At 40.0% G+C, this 14,172-nt stretch overlaps 1 protein-coding gene across 1 annotated transcript; it reads left to right on the top strand.

The window, feature by feature from the left end:
* The first annotated feature begins 99 nt into the window (after positions 1 to 99).
* LOC143755819 (interferon-inducible double-stranded RNA-dependent protein kinase activator A homolog) lies at positions 100 to 14,166 on the top strand. Its single transcript, XM_077247142.1, has 8 exons — positions 100 to 505; positions 786 to 976; positions 1,081 to 1,162; positions 1,264 to 1,330; positions 4,511 to 4,628; positions 4,709 to 4,803; positions 9,452 to 9,614; positions 12,013 to 14,166. Exons 1-8 carry the CDS (start codon positions 492 to 494, stop codon positions 12,168 to 12,170), a joined length of 888 nt encoding a protein of 295 aa, XP_077103257.1. The 5' UTR covers positions 100 to 491; the 3' UTR covers positions 12,171 to 14,166.
* Positions 14,167 to 14,172: the final 6 nt, after the last annotated feature.

Below are 14,172 nucleotides of genomic sequence, written 5' to 3'. Positions count from 1 at the left end.
TCTTTAAAATTTAAAAGTAAAATTAAATTGGTACCCCCCCCCCCCCCAAGTTGGTTACAACCAGAACCGTTGTTACAACCTACACAAACGTATGTATGAGAGGCGGAGCCAGAGGTTCTAATTGAAAGAGAGATTGCAACCTTTGCGCAAAACGGCTAACATGAATGACTCACAAGACAACTTTGCCATATATTTATGCAAAGCAAACAATGTTGAAGATTAACGGACAAAGCTGATCAAGCAGTCTTAACCTCGGGCTGAGGCATCTTCTCCATTGACTTTCACTCAAGAAAGGCACATTCTAGTCTCCTCCACAACGTTACGCTTGGCTTTTGAGCTAAACTTGTGGGCTTCCGCTGGAGGAGGGGCTCTGGCGGAGGAGGGGCTCTGGCGGAGGCCCGCCTGGGAGGCGGGGCTTATAGTCAGTATAGAGGAATTCTATTGGCCAGTGCTTGTGCCAATCAAAGTAGAAGCGGCATCGGGTAGCAATAATGGCTGATTCTCAGTAAGGAGCCCATACCACCTTTTCTTCTTTCTTCTATAATAGCAATTGTTGTATTTCAACACTTACCTGTCTGTTTAATTGTAATATCTGCAGGGGTTTGGACTGAGTTGGGCGCTAGACTGTTTTATATGGGCAGGATCTGTTATTGTTTAGTGTCTCTTACGCAGTGCTCAATATCAACACTATATATTTGATATGTTTTTGGGCTGTGTTTGTCCTTTCGGACTCTTGCGTTTTGTTCGCTCATTATTCTGACGAGGTAACACACATATTGTTCTAGTCCCAGTGTCGCGATGGCTCATCAACGAGTCTGCTGTCAGGATAAAACGCCAATCCAGATCCTGCACGAATACGGCATCAAAATCGGCAGCGCGCCCCAGTACGAGCTCATACACGCTCACGCTGACGGAGACGCGCACCAGCCTTCTTCCTTCATCTTCAGTGTGATCATAGGAGATGTCTCATGCAAAGGTCATATTTTATTCACATGAGTATTATAATAGCACCTAGTATGAGTAAGTAATAATAAAGTGTACACTAGTATTCTAGTAGATAATCGTTTTTTTTTCTTAAAGGGCAAGGATCCACTAAAAAGGCGGCTAAACATGACGCTGCAGAAGCCGCCTTGAAATTATTGAAACGAGACCCCCAACCAAAGTAAAATACACACTGTAGAGAGGGATATAAACCATTATAGACTGATTATAGACATTATAAACCATTATAACACTGATCCAAATGTTCTGAATCTTTCACAGTGGTCAGAGAGACAATGGTCTTTCTCCTGAAGGCGGTGACGGATCCAATCCTGTGGGAATACTGCAGGTATCTGATCAAGCTCTTCACATCTTGAAGCACAATTATTATTATTATTATTATTATTATTATTATTATGGGAAACAGTATTGGTGCATCCGCGTTCGCATACTTCCCAACTATATACCCAGACAGCAACGGCTGGATCCCAAATGGCACACTTCATGTTGACTTGCGGTCCTTAAGTGACCTTAAATTGCGCGTGCTCGCCAAGTGTACGAGTCCGTAGGGTGTCTCATTCGACATTTCAGTGCTCAGAAGTGTGCTCGTGACCGCCGCCTTTATGCACCTGATGCGGACTTCGGCGAAGCCAGCTAAGGATACTAAGATAGTGTCGACCCAGATCCACCCGACTTCTGGTACACGTGGATTCAACAGGACCCACATGTGGACCGGATCTGGGCCGACACTATGTTGCTGTCTGGGTAGTATGTGAACAGTATGCCAACTTAGTAGTATGTCCGAATGCATAGTATTTAGTGCTGCATGATTAATCATATCGCAATCGCGATATCAAGCCTATGCAGTTATATGATGCAAAATGCTGCGATTTTATATGAAATAAACAAATTAGGGCTGTTAACGCAATTAACGCAGCATCTGTTATTTTTTGTCATCCTTTGGCTAGTGTTACATGATCCTGCTCTTATTCGTGCGAATGCTTTTAAACCATTCATGCGGCAGAGCGCGCTGCCTATGAATGTCCTGACTGTGACTCACAGAAAGACGCGCGCCAGTATCATGCACATGCACAGACCGCGCACCAGAATACAGTTTTCTTTCGCGCTTGAATGAACCATAACACACAATTATGCCAAAATGTCATTTTGTCGAGTATCTTTATAACATAAGAGCAGTGTTATGGTGGACGTAATGCGTCTCTGTCAGCAGCGGCTGCTCTTAAAGGGCCAGCAGCCAATGAAGCTTTCTGTCAGTAAAGTTAATCAAAGAACAAAGGGAACAGAGAAAATTACTCACTGTAGCTTTAATAAGGATTAGTCTATATATAATATAATATAATTATAATTTATGCAGTGCAGAATGTTTGATAACTTTATTCAATTTCTGTATATACGTCGTACCTGTTAGGACAGGAAGGGCACAGGTAAATTGTATCCATTTTTATCCAGACATCAATGGCTTATTGATCATTATAGGTGTTATCAATCATTTAGTTGTTGTTGCTAGTTTGAGTTGAAAAATACACATTTCAGCATTATCACTAATCTGTGTGTGCATTTTGCTTTAGAACCAAGCAAGCTGACTCATGAAACCATTTGTTTATTATATCGTAATCGCAATATGACATTTTTCCCAAATCGTGCAGCCCTAATTTTCTTCAAAAAGTTCTATATAGTATGATTGTAATCTAGACGTACGACATCCACCATTTTGTCATTATCTTGTGATCTACCAGTGTCAGTTACGTCACTTCACTGTCATTCATAAATCCTCTCCCGTGGCCTCATGGGATAGTAAAGTGTCCATCGAATGCACACTTCAGAATCTCACCAATAGTAGGGATGATAGTAGGGATGAGTCACGATTTTCGAATAATCGAATCGAATGATTTTATTATAGAATATTGAATAGGTTGTGCGATTATTGTCTTAAAAAAATCCCCATGTTTTTGGTTCTGATGCGGTGCTGATCCGTTCATGTAACCAGAGGTGCTATGCCAATAACACATCTAAAAGCTGTCAATCAACTCTCAGACAACAGAAAAAGATACACATTGTCTCACACCAGAGCATGCGAGCCACTGGTAATATTTCCGCCGCTCGCTCAACCCAGAATGAACTCTTCATACGAATTAACCTACATACGCAGAGAGTAGCCCATTTCTTTTCGTTTTGAAATGTTTTGTTTAAAAGTACGCATTTCAAGCTAAATATAGATATATTTCAGAGTTTTGGTTAATTTATGATACTAGCTCCGGTTAGAGAGCAATGCAAGTTATCGCGCCGGCGCCTCCGTGTCCTGATTATATTGTCTGCTATATTTGCTTCTTATTTATTAAATCCAGGCAATTGGTTGATGAAACATTGAGTAAAATTAAGATACAATTTATACAAAACGAAATTCAATTTAAAGAAAGGCTTTCTAAAAAACAGAACTTAATGAAGTGGTCAAAATCATGTCTGATCCACTCCATATGTCTCCCGATATATTGGGCATCTTAGGATCCTATCTTAAGCCTGTTTTATGCTTCTGCGTCGAATCGACGGCGTACCCCCGCAGACCCCTCTGCGTCGCCGCGAACCCCTCCGCCGTAGCTCGACGTGCACCTCCAAAAAATTTTAACTACGCGTCGAGGCGACGCAGACCACAAGGGCTGTGATTGGTCAGATGCACCGCGATGCAACTCAACCTGACGCAGAACCATAAAACGGCAACGACACCGTAGGAGTGAACGCCGTGGAGTTGACGCAGAAGCATAATGAGGCCTTTACTCATCCCATGCAGTTTCCTTTTCATATAATCAACATAGATTAAATTAAAAAATAACACATTTAAACATAAATATGAAACGTATTTTTACGTTTTTTAAGTTATATTTAAGCGTCACACCGCTCACATGCTCTGGTGTGTAGCCTATACATGCATGTGTGCGTGCATGTGGGGGAGGGGTGCGATTTTCGAATAATAATCTGATAACACCCAGCGATCTTCGAATATTATTTTAGCTTGAAATGCTCATCCCTAACCAACAGTAGAAGGTGATCCGGGGACTTTTTGCCTACTTTTTTATGAGTACTGTGAATTCAGTCATACTACTTTTGTCACATATTGGTTTTACCTACTATATAGTATGGAAGTATGCTATCTCAGATGCAGCTTCTCTTCTCTGATGAGGGCGGGGCAACCTGTCACTCACATGAGATCCACCAATAGCAAACCACATCCATCCAATCAATTCCACACAGACAAAATCAAGCCCCGCCCCACATTTGTTCTTGTCTGAGAAGCTGTTTCACTCGGATATACGTCACAATAGAGAAGAAAAGACGAACGCAACTTCCGTTTCATGCAGACTTTAAAGATAATGAGGGCACATGTATTTAAAAAAAAAATAATGATGTCAACAGATACATCATTTATAATAAATGCTGCTGCAATATTCTGTCAACAAAAAAAAGTCAGTTTTGATTTCATAGTGAGTTGAAACACTGTTGTGTGTTTTGTGAGGAACTGGCCATGCAGCGGGTGTGGTGTCTGCCGGAGTACATGGTGTGTATGGAGACGGGTCCGGATCACATGAAGGAGTTCACCGTGACCTGTCGTCTGGAGGGCCTGGAGGAGTCAGGTGCCGTCCGCTCTTTCACACAGAGACCTCAGGCTGAGCGCAGGAGGATTGATGCCATGTCATGTGCTTTTGCTCATCAGGGACCGGCAGCTCTAAGAAGCTGGCCAGACGAGCAGCAGCTGAACGCATGCTGGGAAAACTGCAGAGTCTATCCGGGTCTCCCGAGATCACGTGGGTTAGTGACATTCATTCATTCATTCATGGATGTGTTGGGATTCTTTCACTGAAAATCCATGATTGGTCCTAAGGTTTAAAGGAGTAGTTCACCCAATAATGAAAATTAGCCCATGATTTACTCGCCCTCAAGCAATCCTAGGTGTATATGACATTCTTCTTTCAGACGAATACAATCAGAATTATATTAAAAAATGTCCGTGTGAATGGCCGTTTCTGTTTTGAGGTCCATAAAGTGCATCTATCCATTATAAAAGTGCATCTATCCATGATAAAGGTGCTCCACACTGCTCTGGGGGGTTAATAAAGGCTTTCTGAGGCAAAGCCATGCGTTTGTGTAAGAAAAATATCCATATTTAAAACCTTATCAACAAAAATAACTAGCTTCCAGCCATTATAAAGCTTTGAAGAACCAGGACATATGTTTATATTTAACTCTGATTGTATTTTTATGAAAAAATAATGTCATATACATCTAGGATGGCTTGAGGGCGAGTAAATCATGGGCTAATTTTCATTTTTTGGTGAACATCTAAAAGAACATTCAGTAATTGCATGGATTTCTGTTATCTGTAATCCCAATGAACGTGATTTCACCAAGTTGATCCTGGATCAACATTCTAATCAACCAATCAGATTTGAGGGACAAGTTAACAGTTTTTGTCAAGGTTATGTTTACAACCAGGGTAAGGTGCTCCTGCATCAGTGTTATTCACCTTTCATTTCAGTCTGATTTTAGCAACAACTTATTGTGGGTTTAGGGTTAGGTTTGGGATAGGGTTAGGACTAAATTTTCATACAGAAATGTTGCTCCAGGATCACAAAATATACTGGCCCCGGAACGTGTCTTGCTTGGCAAATCATTGAGACTAATTAATAATAATCAATCATGAAAAAAGTGCCACGCTTCACTCTGAAACATGACTTTATTTTGATTTAACATTTTTATCATGTAATTAATCAGCTTTTCATTAAGCATAATTCATGTATTTATGATGAATTTTCATAGTTTAGGATTGAAAGCCTGGCTCTGGGACAAGAATAAAACAATAAGATGTACACATTTAAGTAGCAAAAGTAAATTAACAAAAAACTTTGTAAAAAGTTTCCAATGCAGTTTAAAGGGTCATGAAACCCCTCTTTCAGCTCAAGTCTAGCTCACAATCTTTTTGAAAAATGCAACTTAAATGGGCGTGGATGGCTGTGAGAAGAAGGGAGGGAGTGGGTGTGTTACGTAGGACTGTCGCGGTGAAGGAATTTCCCTTGCGGTAATTTTGAGTGGCTCAATAGCGCGATATGCGGTTTTACCGCCATTTATTTATTTATATTTATTTGTTGCTATATAAATACGTGTTATGATGTGGTCAGAATACACAAAAAAACAATGTAACCAATGTAACCGAAACTAAACAGCGTCTCTGCGCATTGAGAGACTGTCACTCAGCGCGCAGTTGTTATGCCGACGGACTGTCTTTGAGTGAGTCATTAAACCGTTCATACAACGAAAACGTTGAAAAAAGCTGATTCCTTAAATGATAGATGTAATGAAACAAGGTGTTAATTTTTGTTTAACTTTGAGCTCCACTTTTCAAGGATCAGCTGGCCAGCAATGCTTCACTTTTGGGCAAAGCCGAAGCAATGCTTCACTTAATAGAGACGAATGGCATTGATTCAATGCGTGACTCGGTGCTTTCCCCCCACGGCTTCCTCGCGCTGTGTAGCCTAATGCTGACCAGCGCTGACACCATTCATGGTAAATACCCTTACACGTTAAAAGGATAATAGCCTACGACAAATATTTCGCTTTCCTTGGAAACGGCAATCTTTTCACGAATATACATGACTTGACTTCAAAAACAGACGCAGGTAATCGCACGCGCTCAGTCGATGACATTCACTGTCTGTTAGGCTTAAGTCCAAATCCACGAATCCTCTGTACAAATCACCATGATAAACAGTCTTGTTATCATTATTAACTTATTTAACATTCAATACACATGGTACGAACCACGAAGGGTGGCCTTATGAAAAAAAAAAACGCGGTTCGCGGTTACTGCGGTTACTTGCATTCCTCTGCGGTTGGCCTGTCAGTAGCGCGGTAATGCAATATTGCGGTTATCGCGACAGCCCTAGTGTTACGGCAGGGGAGAGTGGGAACTGTCATCAGCCAGCAGTGTTGCCAGATGTACGATAATTATCGTATTTGTACAACAATTTTGACCTCTGTACAATGTACGATCAATAATGAACAATAATTTTAGATTTTTCAGTCGTTCGTCCAAACACACATCCTACCGCTTCTCTATCTGACCCCGAATCATTTCGCAGGCTCACCTGCCTGCACGCAAGCACGTACACACACAGACACACTACGTCAACACTACACATTCACAAGTCTCCCGCATTAAGAATACAATTGATATATTATCGAAATATCTAAAATGTTCATAACGACCGCTTATTTCACAAAAGGTAAGTAAAATGACCAGGGTTACATTTTAGACACACACATACCTCTGAAGGGATAGAAAAGTCCTCAGGACTTGGTACCGCATTACTCGCAAGACGTAATGCATTGGTCATCGACAAGGCCGAAGTCCACCATTCTCCAGTTCTCGAAGCTCTCTCGGGTAAAATGTTTGCGGCACACGTATTAGATGTGTTCGTGGTTGATGGCCAACCAACCGCCCGGAGCCAGAGTCCAGCCCTGGCAGCATCGCGGGGAAATATATTCAACCCACTTTGACTTTTCCACCACGAAAATATATACACTTGCGTCCCATGATTGTATCTCTCCTTTACTACGCGATATCACAGTTTGACATTTCTGTGGAAAGATCCACGTGGTGTCATGAATAATTAAGAGACAGTGTCTTCTCATAGGATATAAAAACTCAGTCTCATTAATAATTATCAGAGACCGATGAGTCATCAACGCACTACACTGTGCTCTGCCACGTCACAGCCTGCGATGAAGATTTAAAACCCGGAAGACGAAAATAGCGGGGGGAAACTAAAATGTAACCATTATCACCCTACTGTTAAATCTAACAGATCCTAACATTGTCTTCAATGGTGTTCAACACACATACCTCTGTTAAAATCTCAGAAAATTTGGTTGAGGGTTTCATGACCCTTTAAATGTGATCATGCAACAAAGAAAAATCAGCCCCTGGAACATAAAAAAGCTTAAACTCTTTGAAATAGAGTTTGACAAGTCACCTTGACTCTTAGGAGATTTGCATTTGCAAGCCGTTGCATCAATATTTCAAGTCCCTGTAAAGTCAAAATGAAGTATGTGTTCTGAGTTTGTCATATCACAGAAAAATGTGTTATTAGCCACCCAGCGGAATTTGAATGATAAAAAAAAAACGGCAAGTACATAAAATAAGCTATCAAAATCTTGAAAAAATGAGCAGTAATTTCTGCTCTCAAACGCTGGGGGCGTGTCCGCTGGCTACGCTGAAACCACGCCCACTCGCGGGAAAGCTGCCATCGCCACTCAACTGTCACCCGCTACAGCCGGAATGGATTCTCGCGCGGTGGACATGCACTGCCGATGATGGCAGTTGTCGGCGCGACGGGAGGATGAAGGCCGAGGCGGGAGATAGTCGTTCGGTCCCATTCACCAGTAACAGCGGATTATCAGCGAATCCCAGTTCTCTCCGACGAAAGTTTATAAAACTATCCCGTGTAAAATGATCACTACAGAGGCGGGTTTTGGCGGTGATCCTCAGCTCTCCATCAATTAATCCACCTCACAGTCTTTGTAATATGTTTTAGCAATACATTTCTAACATTTATAATGTGTTTAGAATTTTTTTTAGAATTGCCTTTTTACAGGGACTTTCAGCACGAGGAATCGTTTTGGCACTGAATTACGGCTGACGGAGGCTACGTCTACATTAATCCGGATAGATTTGAAAGCGGAGTTTTCGTTTCAAAACGCTCTCCGTCCACACTAGCGTTTCCCAAAGTTTCTCATCCACACTGAAACATGGGGAAACGCTAAATTCACCTTACAGCGCATGCGTAAACCCTTACAAAAGCTCACTTAGATGAGACCGATGGAAAAATAAATAATAAAGTTATCATGCAATTCTTCTGGCAGGATAGTTTTATTGAGCTAAATATCTCAGCATTCACTGACTCACTATTATATCGCAGTGATCACTATTATATGTATGGTCTAAAACTGCTCTTATGTTTTGCCGCAGGACAGTAAATGCAGCAAATAATCTTTGCAGGACTGTGATATAAAGTGTGTGCAAACTAACGTATTTTAGCAACAGTGTGAAAGTGAATAGCACTTAACAGGCACAATACCGATATAAACATGAATATCTATTGGTACAATATGAGTCACATGACTAAACTTACGTCATCGTTTTTAAATACCTCCGTTTTGACAGTACACACTACAATGCAAAAACAGCTTTTTCAAATTTATCTACTTTGGCGAGCGTTTTCAAAAAGGCTCGTTTTCATTAATGCAGTCTCAGTGTGGACGGAAGGACAAAACGGAGAGAAAAATACGCGTTTTCAAACAAAACCATCAAGCACACTCTCGCCAATAAGCTCAAGATTGTGCTTTAGATGATTTGGTTTTTAAATCAGATCAGATGTGATGATGTCCCCTGCGTCCCCAGAGCCCTCCTGCTCGTGTGTATGTGGACAGCTTTCGGCAGTCGACGGGGGAGAAGATCTCGCTCCTGAAGATGACTCCTCTCAGCATCCCCAACACAGACTACATCCAGATGCTGCTGGAGGTCTCGCTGGAGCTCGGCTTTCAGGTCACATACATAGACATTGGTGCGTTCCTGTTCCTCACTTTGTTCCTGTGTGTTGTTTTGTGTCTTAAAGGGATAGTTAACTATATAAGGAAAATTAGCCCATGATTTACTCGCCCTCAAGTAATCCTAGGTGTATATGACTTTCTTCTTTCAGACCAATACAGTCAGAGTTATATTAAAAATGTCCTGGCTCTTCCAAGCTTTATAATGGCAGTGCATTGCAACCAACAATTTGAAGCTCAAAAAAGTGCATCTATCCATGATAAAAGTGCATCTATCCGCGATAAAAGTGCATCTATTCGTGATAAAAGTGCATCTATCCATCATAAAAGTGCATCTATCCATCATAAAAGTGCATCTATCCGTGATAAAAGTGCATCTATCCATGATAAAAGTGCATCTATCCATCATAAAAGTGCATCTATTCGTGATAAAAGTGCATCTATCCATCATAAAAGTGCATCTATCCATCATAAAAGTGCATCTATCCGTGATAAAAGTGCATCTATCCATGATAAAAGTGCATCTATCCATCATAAAAGTGCATCTATCCATCATAAAAGTGCATCTATCCATCATAAAAGTGCATCTATCTGTGATAAAAGTGCATCTATCCATCATAAAAGTGCATCTATCCATCATAAAAGTGCATCTATCCATCATAAAAGTGCATCTATCTGTGATAAAAGTGCATCTATCCATCATAAAAGTGCATCTATCCATCATAAAAGTGCATCTATCCATGATAAAAGTGCATCTATCCATGATAAAAGTGCATCTATCCGTGATAAAAGTGCATCTATCCATGATAAAAGTGCATCTATCCATGATAAAAGTGCATCTATCCGTGATAAAAGTGCATCTATCCGTGATAAAAGTGCATCTATCCATCATAAAAGTGCATCTATCCATCATAAAAGTGCATCTATCTGTGATAAAAGTGCATCTATCCATCATAAAAGTGCATCTATCCATCATAAAAGTGCATCTATCCGTGATAAAAGTGCATCTATCCGTGATAAAAGTGCATCTATCCATGATAAAAGTGCATCTATCCATGATAAAAGTGCATCTATCCATCATAAAAGTGTATCTATCCATGATAAAAGTGCATCTATCCATGATAAAAGTGCATCTATCCATCATAAAAGTGCATCTATCCATGATAAAAGTGCATCTATCCGTGATAAAAGTGCATCTATCCGTGATAAAAGTGCATCTATCCGTGATAAAAGTGCATCTATCCGTGATAAAAGTGCATCTATCCATCATAAAAGTGCATCTATCCGTGATAAAAGTGCATCTATCCATCATAAAAGTGCATCTATCCGTGATAAAAGTGCATCTATCCGTGATAAAAGTGCATCTATCCGTGATAAAAGTGCATCTATCCGTGATAAAAGTGCATCTATCCATCATAAAAGTGCATCTATCCGTGATAAAAGTGCATCTATCCATCATAAAAGTGCATCTATCCGTGATAAAAGTGCATCTATCCGTGATAAAAGTGCATCTATCCATGATAAAAGTGCATCTATCCATCATAAAAGTGCATCTATCCATCATAAAAGTGCATCTATCTGTGATAAAAGTGCATCTATCCATCATAAAAGTGCATCTATCCGTGATAAAAGTGCATCTGTCCATGATAAAAGTGCATCTATCCGTGATAAAAGTGCATCTATCCATCATAAAAGTGCATCTATCCGTGATAAAAGTGCATCTATCCATCATAAAAGTGCATCTATCCGTGATAAAAGTGCATCTATCCATGATAAAAGTGCATCTATCCATGATAAAAGTGCATCTATCCATGATAAAAGTGCATCTATCCGTGATAAAAGTGCATCTATCCGTGATAACAGTGCATCTATCCGTGATAAAAGTGCATCTATCCATCATAAAAGTGCATCTATCCATCATTAAAGTGCATCTATCCGTGATAAAAGTGCATCTATCCATGATAAAAGTGCATCTATCCATGATAAAAGTGCATCTATCCATGATAAAAGTGCATCTATCCGTGATAAAAGTGCATCTATCCATCATAAAAGTGCATCTGTCCATGATAAAAGTGCATCTATCCATGATAAAAGTGCATCTATCCATGATAAAAGTGCATCTATCCATCATAAAAGTGCATCTATCCGTGATAAAAGTGCATCTATCCGTGATAAAAGTGCATCTATCCAGGGTCCACAAGTGCACTTTTATGAGCTTCAAACTGTTGGTTGCAATTCACTGCCATTATAAAGCTTGGAAGAGCCAGGATATTTTTTTTAATATAACTCCGATTGTATTCGTCTGAAAGAAGAAAGTCACCTAGGATGGGTTGAGCGCGAGTAAATCATGGGCTAATTTTAAAGTGAACTACTGCTTTACGAGCTGTAAGTGCTGTAAGTGTGTGTGTTCTGCAGATGAGCTGACAGTGAACGGGCAGTACCAGTGTTTGGTTGAGCTGTCGACCAGGCCGGTGACGGTGTGCCACGGCTCCGGCATGACCAGCAGTAACGCCCACAACGCCGCCGCCCACAACGCCCTGCAGTACATCAAGATGGTCGCTAATAAACACTAACAGGACTGAGGCACATTGAGTTGGAGAAGCTGAACTCTGACGTGTGGAGCGACTGACCCGGCCGTTCTGCTGTAAGAGACTCGGCTCTATGCAGAAAATAAATCCTTTCATGGGTCACAACCCTGAGTTTATTTTTGGATGAGGCAAAGTGCTTCATTTACATCCAAATGGTAATTTATTTACACTAAACCTCAAACTGGATTCAGTCAGATGTACTGAATACTGAATAGAAGGTGTTTTCCTCTGCATCAAACCTGACCAAGGTCTTTTTTTCTTTTCTTTTTTTGCTCAATAAATCCATTGTAAACACCATATTAATAGGTTTACAGTGTGTTATTCCAAACCCGAAAGACTTTAGTTCATCTTCCTATCACAAATGAAGATATTTTTAATGAAATCTGAGCAATTTCTGTCCATCCATTGACAGATAAACTACTTTGACGCTTCAAAAAGTTCATAAAGAAATTGTAAAACGAATCCATATGATTTAAGCAATTTAGTCCAAATTTTCTGAAGTCATAATCGCTTTTGCTGAAGCGTAACGAGAATGATCCTCATTGGTTCTCGCACGTCAAGCGAACATGCTTGAGCTTCAGTTTACCACAACTAATGTGTGAGTTGATGAATGTTTATATGTGAATAAAAGCTTAAATCTATTCATCATATAAACCGATCAAGGGTCTTCAAAAAATTTGGACTAAACTGCTCAATTCATATGGATTAGTTTTACGATATATATAAACTTTTTGAAGCATCAAAGTGTCACTTGGTGTTAATGGAGGGACGGAAATCGATTAGATTTCATTAAAAAGATCTTCATTTGTGTTCTGAAGGTGAATGAAAGTCTTTCGGGTGTGGAACGACATGAAGGTGAGTAAATGATGACAATGATGATATTCATTTTTGGGTGAACTATTCCTTTAAGAAATGCACTGCTCAGCAGCTTCTGCAGAAACGCGTTGACCTGCTAATAATGGCTGAACGAAGCTTTGCAGTTTTGGGTTTGATAATCACATATTCTTCAGTGTGGTGTACGGTGTGGCCATCTAGTGATCATAATAATGCATCTACCTGATTTTGTAAAGCAGGAGTAAGCTTTTTTTTCTGTGAATGGGCGAGACTTCCGGTTCATTAGCCGATAACCAGTAGCGATAATAGTGTTATCTTACGCACTGAAGCCATTGGCTCTGTGTTTAGTGTTACATCCGGTTTTTATTGGCATTGGTATGTTTTTTAACTGACAATGTTGTGCACCTCCAGCAGAGACTGACAGCAGCTATTCTGATGTAATTGTGACGCGAAAATCTAAATAACCAGCCTAATTTAGTTGGTTTAAAAAAAAAATCAATTAAACTAATTTACAAATCGGCAATATTTTTCAAACGTAGTCATTTTGTGGCACATCTGTATTTGAGTGGCACTTGCCACTGTATGTTGTGTAATACCAGAGATACTGTATGTTGATGATCACACAAACTGCCCATTAGGAAACACACGGAATAAATCTATCATGTGTCACTACTCAAACTGCATCAAATCCGTTTCTGTAAACCTTTATTTTTGCATGTTGCCGCGGGTCGGTGTCAGTGAGTGTAACATTGGTCATCGCAAGATAAACCAGAACTTACGACAACCGAGGAAGATCCACCGCTGGTGTATTTGTTATATGTGTGATTTAGATGTAGCAAAAACAAGGAAGCACAGTCTAATATTGATCTAAATATAAGTAGGCCTATCATTTAATATGTGGTTAGTGGGTGTCTATGTCTTTAATATTTCACAAATCGTTTTATGGAATCATGTAGTAAGTAATAAAACCATGTTTTAAGTGTGAACATGCATTCCTTCTGGAGATGCCTGAATGTTTTGTTGACATATTTGATAACATATGCATTAGAGATCGAGACAGGACAAGTTATAATCACAATTTATGATAAAATAATGAGTGCTGGGCAACGATTAATTGCATCCAAAATAAAAGTTTTTGTTTACATAATATGTG

This window comes from Siphateles boraxobius, unplaced genomic scaffold (genome assembly GCF_051911475.1).
Source record: "Siphateles boraxobius isolate OS27281-9 unplaced genomic scaffold, OSU_SipBor_1 106, whole genome shotgun sequence".
NCBI classification, from domain to species: Eukaryota; Metazoa; Chordata; class Actinopteri; order Cypriniformes; family Leuciscidae; genus Siphateles; species Siphateles boraxobius.
The sequence above is the reverse complement of the archived record's forward strand: the minus strand, read 5'-3'. Positions and strand labels throughout refer to the sequence as shown.

What these genes read in the sequence shown, in the direction of transcription:
- LOC143755819 (XM_077247142.1), top strand. An exon ending in AAACGAGACCCCCAACCAAA is followed by an intron (nt 1,163 to 1,263) that starts GTAAAATACACA and finishes AATCTTTCACAG; the next exon opens with TGGTCAGAGAGACAATGGTC. An exon ending in GGTCACATACATAGACATTG is followed by an intron (nt 9,615 to 12,012) that starts GTGCGTTCCTGT and finishes TGTGTTCTGCAG; the next exon opens with ATGAGCTGACAGTGAACGGG.